The sequence below is a fragment of the Panicum hallii genome, chromosome 9, assembly GCF_002211085.1.
Source record: "Panicum hallii strain FIL2 chromosome 9, PHallii_v3.1, whole genome shotgun sequence".
NCBI classification, from domain to species: Eukaryota; Viridiplantae; Streptophyta; class Magnoliopsida; order Poales; family Poaceae; genus Panicum; species Panicum hallii.
Window position 1 is genome coordinate 7557183 of NC_038050.1, and position 14717 is coordinate 7571899.

Below are 14717 nucleotides of genomic sequence, written 5' to 3' on the forward strand. Positions count from 1 at the left end.
GCGGACAGTCCGCCAGGTCACTAAAAACAGCCCAACGGCTAGTTTTTTCTGAGGCACTATTTATACTCCTCACGCACCCAAACGAACTCTAACTCTTGCCTAACCTGTGAAACCGAGTCTCAAGCACATTCTAAGCACTCCAAAGCTTCCCAAAGTGAAACCCTAGCTTCCCAACTCCAAATTTTTGGTCTAGAGTTTGATTTGAGCAAGATCCGAGCAAGATTCAAGTTCTCCCCAAGAGATTCACCTCTTTTGGGCATCTCTTGGCACTCTCCATCGCTTTCCACATCTATTACTCTTGGAGCTTGGCTCCTAGACGGTTAGAGGTGCTCAAGAACAACCAACTCGTGGTGTGGTTGGATTGAGAAGTTTGTATTACCCTTGTTGCTAGTGAAAAGCTCAAGTTTGACCTTTGTGGTTGCTTGAGAGAGGAAAGGGTTGAGAGGAACCCGGTCCTTTGTGGACTCCTCAACGGGGACGTAGAATCCTTGAGTGGATTCGAACCTCGGGTGAAAATCTTGTGTCTTTTGTGCTTGATTATCTTACTTCATTCTAGTGTTTTTGTTATTCCTACCTTCGTCTAGTATTCTTGCCCGATCTACTTGTGTACTTACTTTGAACTAGATTGCTTCCACATTTAGTGTTCCTCACTTGTATTAGAGTCTTTCTATTCAAGTGGAATTTGGTATACAAGTTTTATTCTTCGAAAGATTGCATTCCATTCCCGAGACCTCCCAGCGGACGTTGGAAGTGCCCAGCGGACACTCCCAGCGGACAGTCCGCCAGGCAGCCTCGGGCTGAGATTTTTGTGTGCAGGTTTTAAGCGACGAACGCCTATTCACCCCCCTCTAGGCGTACTTTCACGCTCGCGTCACCCGCCAGCCCCGCGCGCCGCCCCGCTCCGCGACAACCCGGCGTAACCGCCCGCGCCGCGAGCCCTAACCCTACCCCGCGCCGCAGCCGCGGCGATGCCGCCACGCGTCCCGGCCCGGCCGTCGAGAACCCCCGGCCGCAGCCGCTCCCGAACCCCCAGCACCGCGTATAAGAGCCCCAGCCGCTGCGCCGCGAAACCCTAGCCGCCCCTGCCTTATCCTTTACCGCCGTCGCTGCACTGGAGAGTGGGAGAGGGAGAGAAGGAAGAGCAGCGCAAGGAGGAGGAGGAGGAGCAGGAGCTGTGCGAGGAGGAGAAGGTCGCCGCCGCCTCGGAGCTCCACCGCGCCTGCGCCCGAACGGCGACATCGACGCAGCCGCGCGCCCTGCACGGCTCCGACCCACCGGCACCGACCCGCCACCGCGTCGAGCCTCTCCCCCTTCAGCCCCGCCGGTGAGCATCTCTGCCGCCGCCCCTTTTTCTTTCCCCACTGCTGCCGGCTAAGCCGATGATCCCTCTGTAGCAATCCCTAGGACCCCCCTTCCCTTCCCGGCCTTGGCGCCGTTCTTGTGCAGGGACCCGTCGCGCCGCCCATCAACCCGCAGCCGCCGACGCCCTTCCGCCGCCGCGTCGTGCCGCGAGCCCGGGATGCCGATGCCTCGCGCACGGCACGGCCACGCCGCGGCCTTGGGTTGCCAGGACCCGCGCGCGTGCGTGCGCGCCCTTGCCGCGAGACCCGGCTGTGCCCGCCTCCTTGCCCGCCACGCCCAGCCTCGCCACGGCCTCGCCGTGCGCGTCCAGCCCCGCGACGCGACCGCGACGTCGCGTTCGCGTCGCGGCCATGCTGTTGAGGCATTTCCCCGAGCGCCCTTCGGGCGCCCACACCCGCACGCGCGCCCCGGCGCTCACACGCACACGTACACGCCCATCTGCCGCACCGGATCCAGACCGCCGCATCCAGATCCCACGGAGACCGACACCTGGGCCCGGCTTGTCAGCGTGAAGGAGGTGGGAGCAGCCGGCGTGGAGAAGGAGGAGAGGAGGAGGAGGCCGCCAGCCCAACTGAGGCCCGTGAAGGAACCAGGCCGAGGACACTTCAAGCCCGCGGAAGGAGGATGGAGCCGGCCCACGAAGGAGTCAAGCCGAGCCAGCCCATGACGCGCCCAGCCAGCCCCTGCCCGAGCCGGCCTGCTGAGCCGCAGGCCGAGCTGAACCGCGAGCCTAGCCGAGCTTAGCTGGGCCTCGAGCCGGCCCGTCACCTCTTTTGGCCCAAAACCGACCCAGACCGAGCCCTCCTTCCTTTTCCTGTTCCGGCCTGACCCGTGGGGCCCGCCTGTCAGCCTCGGGGTGAGGCTGACCGTTGGGGCCCGTTGACCGTGGACCCCCCTGACCCTTGACCGTTGACCGGTCAACACTGACGTCAGCAGGACCCACTGCTGACGTCAGCATCCCGGACCCCCCTGATGACGTCATGCTGACGTCAGCATGCCACGTGGCACACCCTGGTGCTGCCACGTGTCTCTGTTTATCGGTTTTCTTTTCTAAAAATTCCTTTATTAATTTCCAGAAATAGGTTTTTCCTTAGAAAATTCATAATAAATTATCCGGACCTCCGAAAATTATGAAACCAGTTTCATAATTCTTCTAAAATCATGAACCACCTGTTAGGGTAGGCACTGTGGTGATTTGAATCTTATTTGCAGCATTTTGTGCATATTTGCACTTTGATCCCTACTCTTACCCGTATTTACGAATAGGCCCCGTCCGCGAGGAGCTGACCGACGACCAAGACTACCCGGAGGCTCAGGAGGACTTTGAAGAGACGCCAGGTTCACGCCCATCTACGATTTGAATCCCTATTAGGCATTGCTTGTAGATATGCTATCGCTGAATGTGTATATATATGTTTATATGTAACTATCGAGATAAACCTGCATGGCCTCTTTTATGAACCATACTCCTTGCCAACCTATCTTACTTGTTTATTATATGAAATGCCTTGTAAATCCGTGAATGTGTATGTGTGGGATATGGGTGGATAGTCTTGGCGTGTGTGAAGTGGTTCTCTTCAGGAGTTGGTGATTAGGGTTTAGCCGGGAGTGGGCAACCTAACTCGATCGTAGATCGAGGGCTTGGGGTGTGTATCTTGGCACACCCTACGGAGTACCTGTGGCGGGTACAGTTTTGGTTACGCGTTTGGGGTGTTTGGGGCACCCGTTAAGGGTGCAGTTGCGGACCACCAAGGTGGATACGCTTTTGACGAAGATGCCTGCTCCGGCAGATAAGGACCGGGTGAGAGTAACCATGACTTGTGGGAATTTGTTAAGCATGCACACCACTTACCCATTATGAGGGTGGGCCCGGTCCGGAACTAGCAAGCGCGGTGCCAAGCCGGTAGGAGGATCGAGTATCGGTGCAGGGGAAGGAGGTGCTGACCTCACGTTCCCCGAGACGCATGGGAGGCTTCACAGTCCCGGGGCGACCTCTCGTGGGAGGATGCGCCCAAGACCCGGGAAAGCCGGATGGTGCCGTGGCTCCTATTTCCATTTCAGTAGACCGGTGTTTCGTATACTAGTCGGCTGATCTCCGACTAGTGTCGATTCGAGTGGGTCCAGGTGTACAACCCCTGCAGGGTGAAAACTATACGTATAGCCGCGTCCTCGGTTATGGACATCCCTACTCCTCTGTTGCTCTTATTAGTTAGTGTTACTCATGATTTCTACCTCCCTCTATAATATTTCCCTGCCAGGGGGCAGTTGAGATGCGAAGAGAGGGAGTCCTCGCATCGACTTGGTGGCTTGGGAAGGTGTGGGTGACCGGGAGTCCGGAATGCCGGAAGAGCCCGAGTCGGAATCGACAGGAGATGTGTATTCTTATATATATATATTATTTTGCATGCTTAGGGAAACCCCAGCTTTACCTCTTGAACTCTGTTATATCCGTAATATAGACCACAAAAAGCTTGCATACAGATGGTGACGTGAACCTATCCTATTCCTTGGGGATAGCCTGGTACGATGCAGGATCCGATCCGGAATTCGACCCCAACGACGACGGATGGTACGACTAAGGCCCGAGCTATGCTCAAGTCGCCTGTGGAGGAGGAGGTTCCCGAAGATGAAGGGCAGCCGAAGACCTAGCTACCGTTTTGCGCCTTCTGCTTGTTCGATCTAGCCGAGAGGCTTGTAATAATTTCCGTACTACAAATCCCTTTGGATTTATGTAATAATTAAACCCGTGTTTGACCTCTAAATGAGTATGACTGTGATATTATGCCTGAAATGAGTTCTGTATGTGATAGCGCTTGATCCAGGGACTATCACGACGATACAGGGAGTCGGATTCCTCGATTCGGGAGTCTGGTTCGTTTCAGTGCCACTACCTCAAACTCAGCCGTTGTCGGGTGATCGAGGCTTCTTCTGCTGGTGGACCAATTTTAGGGAAAAAAATTGCCTGCAGCCGGCTGCAAACAAGCGGCACTGCAGCCTCCTTTCGATTCGCGACACGTGTCCGTTCCCACGGATCTCAAAGAAACGGCCCAGCTTGGCTTCGCATCGGCTCAAAGTATCGATTGGTTTTGCTCCGGCTTCGGCTCCGCTATCTACTTCCGTGAAGATCTGAAAAAAACGCTCCTTGCCGTTAGAGGTGAAACTGGCACGGGCCGCGCCGCTAGCCCGCTGGGCTGAGCCGCGCCGCAGGCCCATGGTACCGTGCCTCCAATCCTCTTCTTCCTCGCCGAAGTCCGGAGTTCCAGCAGGGAGGCTGCCGGCGGCTTGGAGCGGGGAGACCCGGTCTCCACTCCTCTTCTTGGCTTGTCCAGCAACGGCGCGCACTGGCCGGCCTCGCGCCGCTTTGGAGCCGGAGGAGCTTGCCCAGCGACGCCGATCCCGCCGACTCCAATCGCGCTACGAAGGCCGCCTCGTCGCCAGCCTCTTCGTAGCAGCCGAGGTTGCAGCCGAGGTTGCAACCGTTCGAGTAGACTGCGACGGTGGACGGCGCGCTGCTCTGGCCTAGGACTCGCGGTAGTTCACTGCTCGCTAGCTGCTTGTTATACTCCCAGCAGAGGCAGATGGCAGCAAGCAGTAGCTAGCCAACAACTAGCAGGTTTGCCAGCATTTGATCAAACAGGCTCACAATTCTGTTCGTATTCCAATTCCAATACATGCTCTGTCTTTACTCTGTTTTGGTCTACCAGATAACTTCTTATCAATTTTATAAATTTAACCAAACTAACTATATTGTTTTAAAAGTGTGCCTAATCTTAAAAAATATCTTGCTAATACCGAAGAAATGCCATTTCGTTTTCAGAATCCTTGACAATGTTGTGCAACTAGAAGCTATCAGTCCTCGGAAATCAATAAGACTCGAACCAAGATGGAGATGTTATAATGAAGTCTGGAGAATCTGATGCTGATATGTGCAGCAAAAATTGAGCTGAATATTTCTGGTCAATGAAGAAAACATCCCATGAGGTTATCAAGCTAGAAGAGAAGCAAAGATAAACCCTGTATAGTCTGTATAGTAGTACTGATAAGAGAAGCAAAGATAAACCCTGTATAGTCTGTATAGTAGTTTGCTGGCTTGATCCTGTGTGTTTCTTCGACAACGTGTATACTCTGTACTAGTGATTACAACTTACATTTCTGTAGTGATCAGTTGTAATTTCTATTGTCATCAAAACAATGCAAATAGATTATTACAGCTCCAATTACATTGAAATTGATAAAAGAGTGCCTGCTGCTTATGTGTTAAGATTTTAGGCTTCATCAAAATATAATTTACGAGCAGCTGAAGCTTCTTGATCAACTCCAAGTAGAAGGCTTGTATATCCTCCTGGCATCAATGGAGCAGCCACGGTTGGAAAATCCGCATACATATCATGTTCTGTACTTTGGTCCATTTTCCTTGAAGCTTTTCCTATGTGGAGGAGTAAAAATATTATGAGCTTACTTTCTCTATGATTGAACAGGAACATGTAATATATATTTAGAACTGTTAAAACAAGTGATATGGAGAGGATAAGAACCTTTATCAGAAGAACTTCTCCTTTTCTTCCCTATATTCTTTTCAACTGCATTCTTTGCTTGTTTATTTTTTGCACCTTGCACTACCTGAGGAACTCTAAATGATATTTTACTATTTACATTATCCATACTGCAGTCATTTGAAATTCCAGGAACATCAGTTTCTTCCATTTTGTTTAGTGAATGATCAGCCTCCAATTCCAAATTCTCTAATGCTCTCTCCAAATCATTAAGGAGTGGTTTTGACACTGAACACTTCAATGCAAGGGATGTTGCCATTCGAGACAGTCTTGCAGCATGTGCTTTCAAGTTTTCTTTCTCCTTTCCTTTTTTCTCAATATAAAAACCTCTTTTTGCATACTTTGTCCATCTGGTCAGTATATACTGAGATGGTAACATGAAAATATCATTTATATTGAATACTTTCAAGGCATGCCTGCATAATATACCTACAAGTTATAAAACCAACGGTAAGCAATTTGTATTGGAAGGAAAACTGTAACTCAAATAATGTATACGTACCTATAGATTCAAACTTTCTGCAAGAACAAGTAACAGTCTTGTCTGCAATGTTGAACACAACTATTGCTCCATAATTTGAGTCCATATATGTGACCATGAATGTTGATATTGACCCCTCAGTTTGTACTAACTTGCAAGAAAATGCAAACTGATTTTTAAATTCATCCTCAAACTCTGTATACATCCTCCTTGTATAAGATTCAGCAGCTGTCTTCAACAAAGGAAAATTTGGGATGTAATTAACTGAGTTCTTCGTACGTGATTTAAAATCTTCATACAACTCATTCTCACGAAGAGAAGCATAAACCTTTTCACATTCCACAATGAGTTCAGAAAGATCAAGTTTCCTACGAAATCTTTTCTTAAAGACATTATTCATACCTTCACTCCTTTAGGTTGTTGTCATATCAGCTGTAAAAGAGTCACGATAAACTGCAGCCCACTTTTCTCTGAAATCATATAGATTTAGCAGCCATAAATTCTCCTCTAGGCCATAGTCAATCAACAGTTTATTCCACTTTTTTTTGAAACACTCCTCTGATCTATCTTCATAGACACAACTTTTGAAAGCAGGTAAAAACTTCTTAGGGTGCTTATTAATTATATGACTAAGATGTTTCGCAGCATTAAGATAAATATGCCACAAACAAAGACGATGGCTTGTATTTGGGAATACATAAGCAATTGCTCCTGCCATGGCTGCATCTTGATCAGTAAAAATAGTGCTTGGGTGCTTTCCAGACATTACCGTCAAAAAAGTTTCAAACAGCCAAATAAATGAAGGAATAGTTTCATTAAATAACAGTGCTGCCCTAAAAATGATTATCTGCTTGTGGTGGTTGGTTCCAAGGATTGGAGCAAAAGGTATTTCAAATTTATTAGTTTGAAATGTGGTGTCAAATGACACAGCATCACCAAAACACTTGTAATCCATGATAGACTGACCATCAGCCCAAAAGAAATTAGTTATCCGACCATTTTCTTTGTTTATTTCAATTGCATAAAAAAATGTGGGATCCTCCATCTTCTTGTTCTTTAGGTATTCCACCAATGTTTGTGCATCATTGCATTCTAAATACTTCTTCCGTTCACGACCAATTTCATTGTAGCAATCAACCTTTAAGAATGGAATATTTTCAGGACGACCATAAAATTATTTCATGAACTCGAACACCTGTAATGGCTTCATCCCAGCTTCCCGTATTTGACTAATGAGTTTTCTGTCCGCTTATATAACATGTCGCTGGGATCTCAACATGTGTGTCTTACCTGGACTGGCTAGATAATGATTATGTTCAAGTTCAACCTGTTGCACTGTCCAAATCCCCTCTCTACTGATGCTGAACAGAATACGAGCATTACAACCTATCCTTGTACTGCCACGTGATGAACTAGCGTCTCCTTGTACTGCCACGTGATGAACTAGCGTCTCCATGCCCTTGTTTGCTACAAACTAACAATTTTGATGACATAGTTTTATCCACTCTACGCTTTGTGTCACTTTTTCTGATGCTGAACCCGACCTTACCAGCATATGTGTTGTATATCTCATATGCAATGTCTCCAGACTCAAAAGACATTCCAACTTGAGGAACTATCACAGGTGGTCCATACTCATTAACATCCTATTATAAAATGCGCCATCAACAATGTCACATTATCACAACACAAACTAAATTTTTTTCTTAAAATATGCATAATCATGTTACCTGATGTGCCGTTGATTTAGAAATTGTATTGTCATTGCCTTGACCATTTTCACTAATAGCCAGCGATGCTATGTGTGATGTCTATTTTTCATGTACAACAAGTATTATAAATTTGCACATATAAAAATGATCGAACCATAGTTAAAAATATGGCATCAGAGAAACATTTTCACTATACCTGCGTTTTCTGTTGGTCATCGCCTATCTGATCATCGATGGTTGCAGATTCTTCAGATGCAAAAGGGAGCAACAAAGATTGTACCCGTTGATCGTTGGCTTCATGATCTCCAATTATTGTCGTGTGTCCGTGTGCAGAAGGGAGCCCAAATTATCTTGTCATATCCTCTTCTCCTTGCATGTCCTCGTCCGCTCTTCCTGCCATGGTGGTCAGTGGATGATAGTTCTAAAACATACGTGAGAACTGTTATATCTGAGTTGAGGATAGATCACCTTTGTCTCGAATAGTGCAGATCGCTGCAAATTGACGCCGGTGAGGCGATGATCGGCGCCGGCGGCGCTACGTGGTTTGACGGTTGTTTCTTTCTACCCCGTGATGCAGATGCGAAAAAAGAGATCGAGCCAACAGAGGCAAGGAGCAAACTGATCGATGGCTTGAGCCAATAGCCGAAGCCAACTTGCCTGGGTTAATCGGTACTTTGAGCCGATACGAAGCCAAGCTGGGCGGTTTCTTTGAGATTCGTGGGAACGGACACGTGTCGCGAATCGAAAGGAGGCTGCAGTGCCGCTTGTTTGCAGCCGGCTGCAGGCAATTTTTTGCCCAATTTTAGCCATGCGTATGCTCGACTAGGCCGGACCGTCCGCTTATGGTTGGCTGGACCCCCTGAGAACCCGTGGTACTTAACCACATCAAGTTTGTCTTGAAAAAGGCAATGCCAACTAAGACCACATTGTGATTATATATTTTTTAGTTGTTTTAGCTTGTAGTATAAGAGAAGACCCTCACATTAGGCAACTTGACCATCGATGCATGTGATGGTTTCATCTCAAGATCTGTTGACATCGCTTTTCAAAAAAAAGATCTGTTGACATCTAGAATGTGCGTGCTTATGTGCTCAGTGTTTACTGTTTTTTATGAGAAAAGAAAAAACATAAGCGAGTTCAGAATTTCTGCGTTGCAGAAAGGAAAATAAGGGCCGTGCCAAACGGGCCATCCGCGTCGGCCCGTGTGCAGCCGCGGGCAGATCCGCGTGAAAGCAGCGGCGCGCACGCCGTTTCGCACCACCTGTGAGGCTGCGAGTGAACCCGCGCCACCCCCACCGTCCACCGCAGATGGACCACGCGTACCATCGAATTCTTTCCCTCTTCCTCCCTCCCCCGCCGTGGGCCCAACCGGCGGGCACCAACAAAGCGGACCGCTGAACGCACCCACTGACCCACACCCTCCCGTGGGCCCAGAGCGCCCACCGACGTGTGGGCCAGGGTCACTCGAACGAGCCCAGCGGCGCACCACACCACCAGCAACGTCCCGGTCCTCGACATCGAGACCGGAAAAAGAAAGAGGAAAAAAAGGAAAAAGGACAAAAATGAAAGGAAAAGAAAAGCGAAGCGAAAGCCAAGAGAGATTCGATCGGGCGATCGAGCCGAACGACCCAGGGCGACGCGACGCAAGTACCTCACGGGCCTCGCCGTCTTCCCCACCCGCTCCCATGCCCTAGCAGCAAGCGAGCGCGCACGCACGCACGCGGCCGCAGCCTTCCAGCGAGCGAGCGAGAGCGCCCGTTCGAGCCCAGCCCGAGGTAACCGCCGTCTCCAATTCCTTCCCTCCCTCCCCTGAGTCGGCGCGATCAAAACCCTAGCCGCGGATCCTCCTCGCGCCGGCTGGCCGCACCCCCGATCCGGTGGGTTCCTCCCGTCGACGGTGGCGCGGGCGATCCGGATCCTGGAGGGGCGTCCCGCGATCGGTAGTTCGCTAATTGCCGGGTGTTGTGTTGGTTTGATCATTCGCCATCCGCTGCGGCTTCCGCAGATCTGTTCCGGAGCGTGTGCGGGGGGTTTGGTCTGGATGCGGTTGGAATCAGTAGGGCGGGGAGGTAGGCTCCGGGGGCCGGGGATCCTTGAGGGTTGGGAGTTCTCAAGTGATCTTACAGGGCTGGTGGGTTCTGTTGTGAGACAGTGAGAGCGTCGAGGAAAATTGGTTGAGTTTAATCTTACACATGTCGTTCTGCTGTATCGACGGGATTGGTATGTGTGCTTGTCTAGTCCTTGGTAAGGAAGTTGTTTAGTTCTTGTGGTGGCCCATTGATAGTTTTGACTTTGGACTTCCTGTTCTGGAGAGGCAGTTTCAGCGAGTGTCTTTAGTTTAGTGCGGTGCTGGAAGACCTGACTTGTGGGTACATGATTTATCTTCCATTTGTTTGATCTATTACTGGCTTCTCTACTGTTAGTATGCTGGATGCACTGTTTTTGACATCTTGAGCGTGGGGGGAGCTGGGATCGTATATTGATATCCAATAACACTGATCTGAGCCTAACAAAGTTGCATATCATCTTTGCAGGTCTTCTCTTTGGTGCGCTCATGATTTAGCACCAGCCATATTGACCTCCAACTCTGGTGACATAGGCTGTTGCTAGGGTAGCAAATCAAGAGCTAAGAATGGCGGATTCAATGGTAGCGAGCTTCTGGGGTCCTGTTACATCAACGACCGAGTTGTGCGAGGAGAATTATGCACACTCATCATATATTGCAGAATTCTACAATACCATCTCTAATGTTCCATGCGTTCTTTTGGCGCTTATTGGACTGGTGAATGCTTTCCGCCAAGGTTTTGAGAAACGGTTCAGTGTCCTGCACATATCCAATATGATACTTGCTATTGGGAGTATGATTTTCCATGCCACCTTGCAACATGTGTAAGTTTCCTCTTATAAATTGAAAGTTGTATATGTTTCTTGAAGTGACACTTCTAATCTTGTGATTACCAGAGTAGCTACTTGAGAAACTGTTAAAGAGTTTATTCTCTTCTCCAATGCCCTTGATTGAGTTTGGTTCATTATGGATAGGCGCTTTGTTTGTGTTCAGGCTTCGGTTGCCATATTAAACCTTCTTTTTGAGTTATTAAATTACGTATGTTATTTCATCTTTGTGTTAAGGCTTGAACTGTTGCCATTCTGGGAAAGGTTCATTTGCTGGCTGGACATCATTTCTCCCTCTAGTAGTTTTGTGTAGAAAACTGCACAAACGATGTTGTAAACAGATTTGTAATTTGTTTGCTCTGGATCTGATGCTTCATCCAGAACATCTGCGACATTCATCTTTGCTTTTCTCCATAGCATGTGGAGCTCGTGCCAGTGTTCATAATTTTATTTTTTTAAAAAAATCTGTCCCATCGTTCCCATCATTGATTTGCTCCTAGGATATCTGTCTTCTTGGGTTTATGTAAAGATTCATTACTGTGGAGTGCCACGTATTGTAGGTATTTACCTGGTATGTGTAGATGAACTTTAGAATGTCGAGACTTGTATTGTAATTACTTGAGTGAACTTTACAAAACCGCTTACGTTCTGCCAAAACTACCAAGGAACTACTGATTTAAGAATTTATTCTGCAAATATATTTTAGCGCAAATGTGTCGTGTTGGGCCATCAGGTGATATGGAACATGGCATTGCTGGGGCCGCTAACAGCCTCATGTTCAACCTTGCCCTTTTTGTTATGCACATTTCCCAGTTTAGGCACCAAATGATTTGAGGCTGTGGCCAATGGGCTCAGGATGGTTGCACCGATCCTTTTTTTTTTGCCAAAAAGTTCATAGCTTGCAAAAGTTCTGTTACTGCACAAGCTTTCTCGGGATGTTTTCTTGATTGACAACAATCCATATTCTAGAGTATTGTGCCAACTTATGATGCAGATCTTTTAGCATTATTATTCAAGATGGGGTTAATTTCCATATCTAAACCTGAGTGTAGTTTTGCTGTCCAAAAGTTGTAGTTTGCCATGTAAACAAAGATGGTTCAGATGGTCTATAAACTTCTATCTGTTTAGATGTTATAATTTCTTTTATCCTTTGGTTTATTCTTGTGCTTTGTTGTTTATCTTTTCCTTTTGGGATTCTTGGGTTCATTTTGTGAGAATGCTTCATGACCTACGCCTAAGTTAAATGACTCCCTGGACCCACCAAACACGATTTGCATGCACATTTTTACAGAAACTGCCAGAAATGTATAGTTTGCTGACTTGCAGTTAACATCTTTCTTGTGTTATGTTTTGGTGCTTATGGTTCCACTGCTGGCAATATATTGATGCACTTGCCGAACTATCATTGGCACCTGTTATGATGGTCATCCACAAAATGCTGTCTGACGTAAATGCCCTTCTGATGCTCAGGGATAAATCTCAGCGTACACCTAGCACACTTGTTGAATGATCTTATATTTTATTTATTTATATGTTTTTTAGCCAACCTTCAGCACCAAGTGCATGGGGAAGGCTTAAGGTAATCTAGTTATCTGTTGTGGTGGGTCAACTGGCAGCTTTAGTCAAGGGATCATATTGACTGTAGTACTTGTATGACAGCAAAGCACTAAGAACAGCTAATCTTAATCTTCGCCATATATTTGACTCAACATGAGAACATATTTGACATTAGGACTTATGCATAAATTTAGATTGCTTGCCCAAAACTATGACTAGAATCCATACTAAAACAGAAGGGTTACCCTACCTTTTAAGAATGTGAAGGGTTACCCTAACTTTTAAGAATGTGAAGGGTTGCAATTTTTGAGCTATTCTTGGTCATCACTTTTTTTGCCGCACTGCGCTTTTAGCATTCTTTTGGATATTTTCACAAACTTCCTATTTCTATCACCTGTTTAGACATCTTGTACTTTAATCCATGTCACATTTACTCTTTTTATGCAATATATTCTTTATGGTAATCTTCTGCTTTGTTAATGTCTTGTTTTCCAGCCTACAACAGAGTGATGAGACTCCAATGGTGTGGGAGATCCTTCTATATATGTATGTCCTCTATTCACCGGACTGGCATTACAGGAGCACCATGCCTACATTCCTTTTCCTATATGGTGCTGCCTTCGCTGTAGTTCATTTCTTTGCCCGGTTCCAACTAGTATTCAAGTTGCATTACATTGGCCTCTGCCTCCTCTGCATCCCTCGGATGTACAAGTACTACATACAGACAAAAGACGTGGCTGCGAAGCGGCTTGCGAAGCTGTGGGTTCTTACATTAACCCTTGGAACTCTCTGCTGGCTAGTTGATCGCATCTGCTGTAAGAAGCTTTCACATTGGTATGTCAACCCCCAGGGGCACGCATGGTGGCATGTGCTCATGGGCCTTAACTCATACTATGCGAACACATTCCTAATGTTCTGTCGGGCTCAGCAACGCGGGTGGGAGCCAAGGATTACCCACCTTCTTGGATTTTTGCCTTATGTCAAGGTCCAGAAACCAGAAAAGAGGGAATGAGTTATATTTGTGTTGAATACTGATGCTATTCAGTCAGCCACCAGTAAGCTAATGGCCTCCAATATGCGCAGACAAGTTGTGGCATTTTTGTATATGGGCATCCAAATGATTACGGACTATAAATGTTCTGATGTCACACTAGATTTTGGTAACTTAAACTGACACCTGTTTTGTACCATACTTAATCGTGGAACAGAGATTAGTTGGAGTGTTGGTGTCCTAGTTTTGCCCATCTTCCTTTTGGTTCTTTGCAGTTATCTTTTGGTGCTAATAGGACTGAGTCTTATTTATTTATTTGTTCGTCGTTGAATGGAGTCCAGTTGTATTAGTTACTACTCTGCATGGAGATAGATCCATCCATATGATAACCATTGATTCTTTTGACTGAAGTTACCACACCTCTGGAAATTTACTTGAGTGGGGTTGTCCTTGTTTCTGTTGGTTGGTTGAGGTCATTTTTGTATGCGCTACGCCTGCTGTCAAGGGAACCCGTTTGCGGGTGGCATTGACTGATGCTAGGCCCTTTGGAGCACAAGTACGGTTAATCCAAGGGGATTTGAGGTACTAAATTCCTTGTCGAGTTGTAAAAGATTATTTGCTCCCAATTCCCTCCAATCATCAAGCCCTTCCATTGCTGTGTAATTTCAATTTAATACTACCTTCATTTCAAATTACAATTCATTCGTTTTGATTTTTATAGATACATGTATTTTACTATGTATCTAGATATACACTAGATATATAGAAAAACTATATATCTAATAAATCCAAAATGAATTATAATTTGGGATGGAGGGAGTAGACAAGTTATGTTTTAAAAATTATCTTGTAGTAATTGCATAAACCTTAATTTGTGCATTGAAAAAAATATATAAGTAGCATGGCAGTCCCGTTTTATAACCTCCCTTCCCCTCCAAAAAAGTTCATAAAATTACATGATGTTATCAAATGCTCCTTTCGTTTTAAAATGTAGATTGTTTTAAAAATTTTAAGTCTATAGATTTTACTATACATCTGGATATATATTATATCTAGATATACAGTAAATACTATGGATCTAACAATCAAATGACCTACAGTTTGGAACGAAGGAGTACTCGTAATAAAGGATATGCACCAATGCATTTGTCTTTGGAAGGTAGGAATTT

At 46.6% G+C, this 14717-nt stretch overlaps 1 protein-coding gene across 1 annotated transcript; it reads left to right on the forward strand.

The window, feature by feature from the left end:
* The first annotated feature begins 9657 nt into the window (after window positions 1-9657).
* LOC112875473 (alkaline ceramidase) lies at window positions 9658-13962 on the forward strand. The gene is made up of 3 exons (XM_025939338.1): window positions 9658-9883; window positions 10643-10997; window positions 13053-13962. The coding sequence occupies exons 2-3, from the start codon at window positions 10741-10743 to the stop codon at window positions 13567-13569; spliced, it is 774 nt and encodes a 257-aa protein (XP_025795123.1). The 5' UTR covers window positions 9658-9883; window positions 10643-10740; the 3' UTR covers window positions 13570-13962.
* The last annotated feature ends 755 nt before the right edge of the window (window positions 13963-14717 follow it).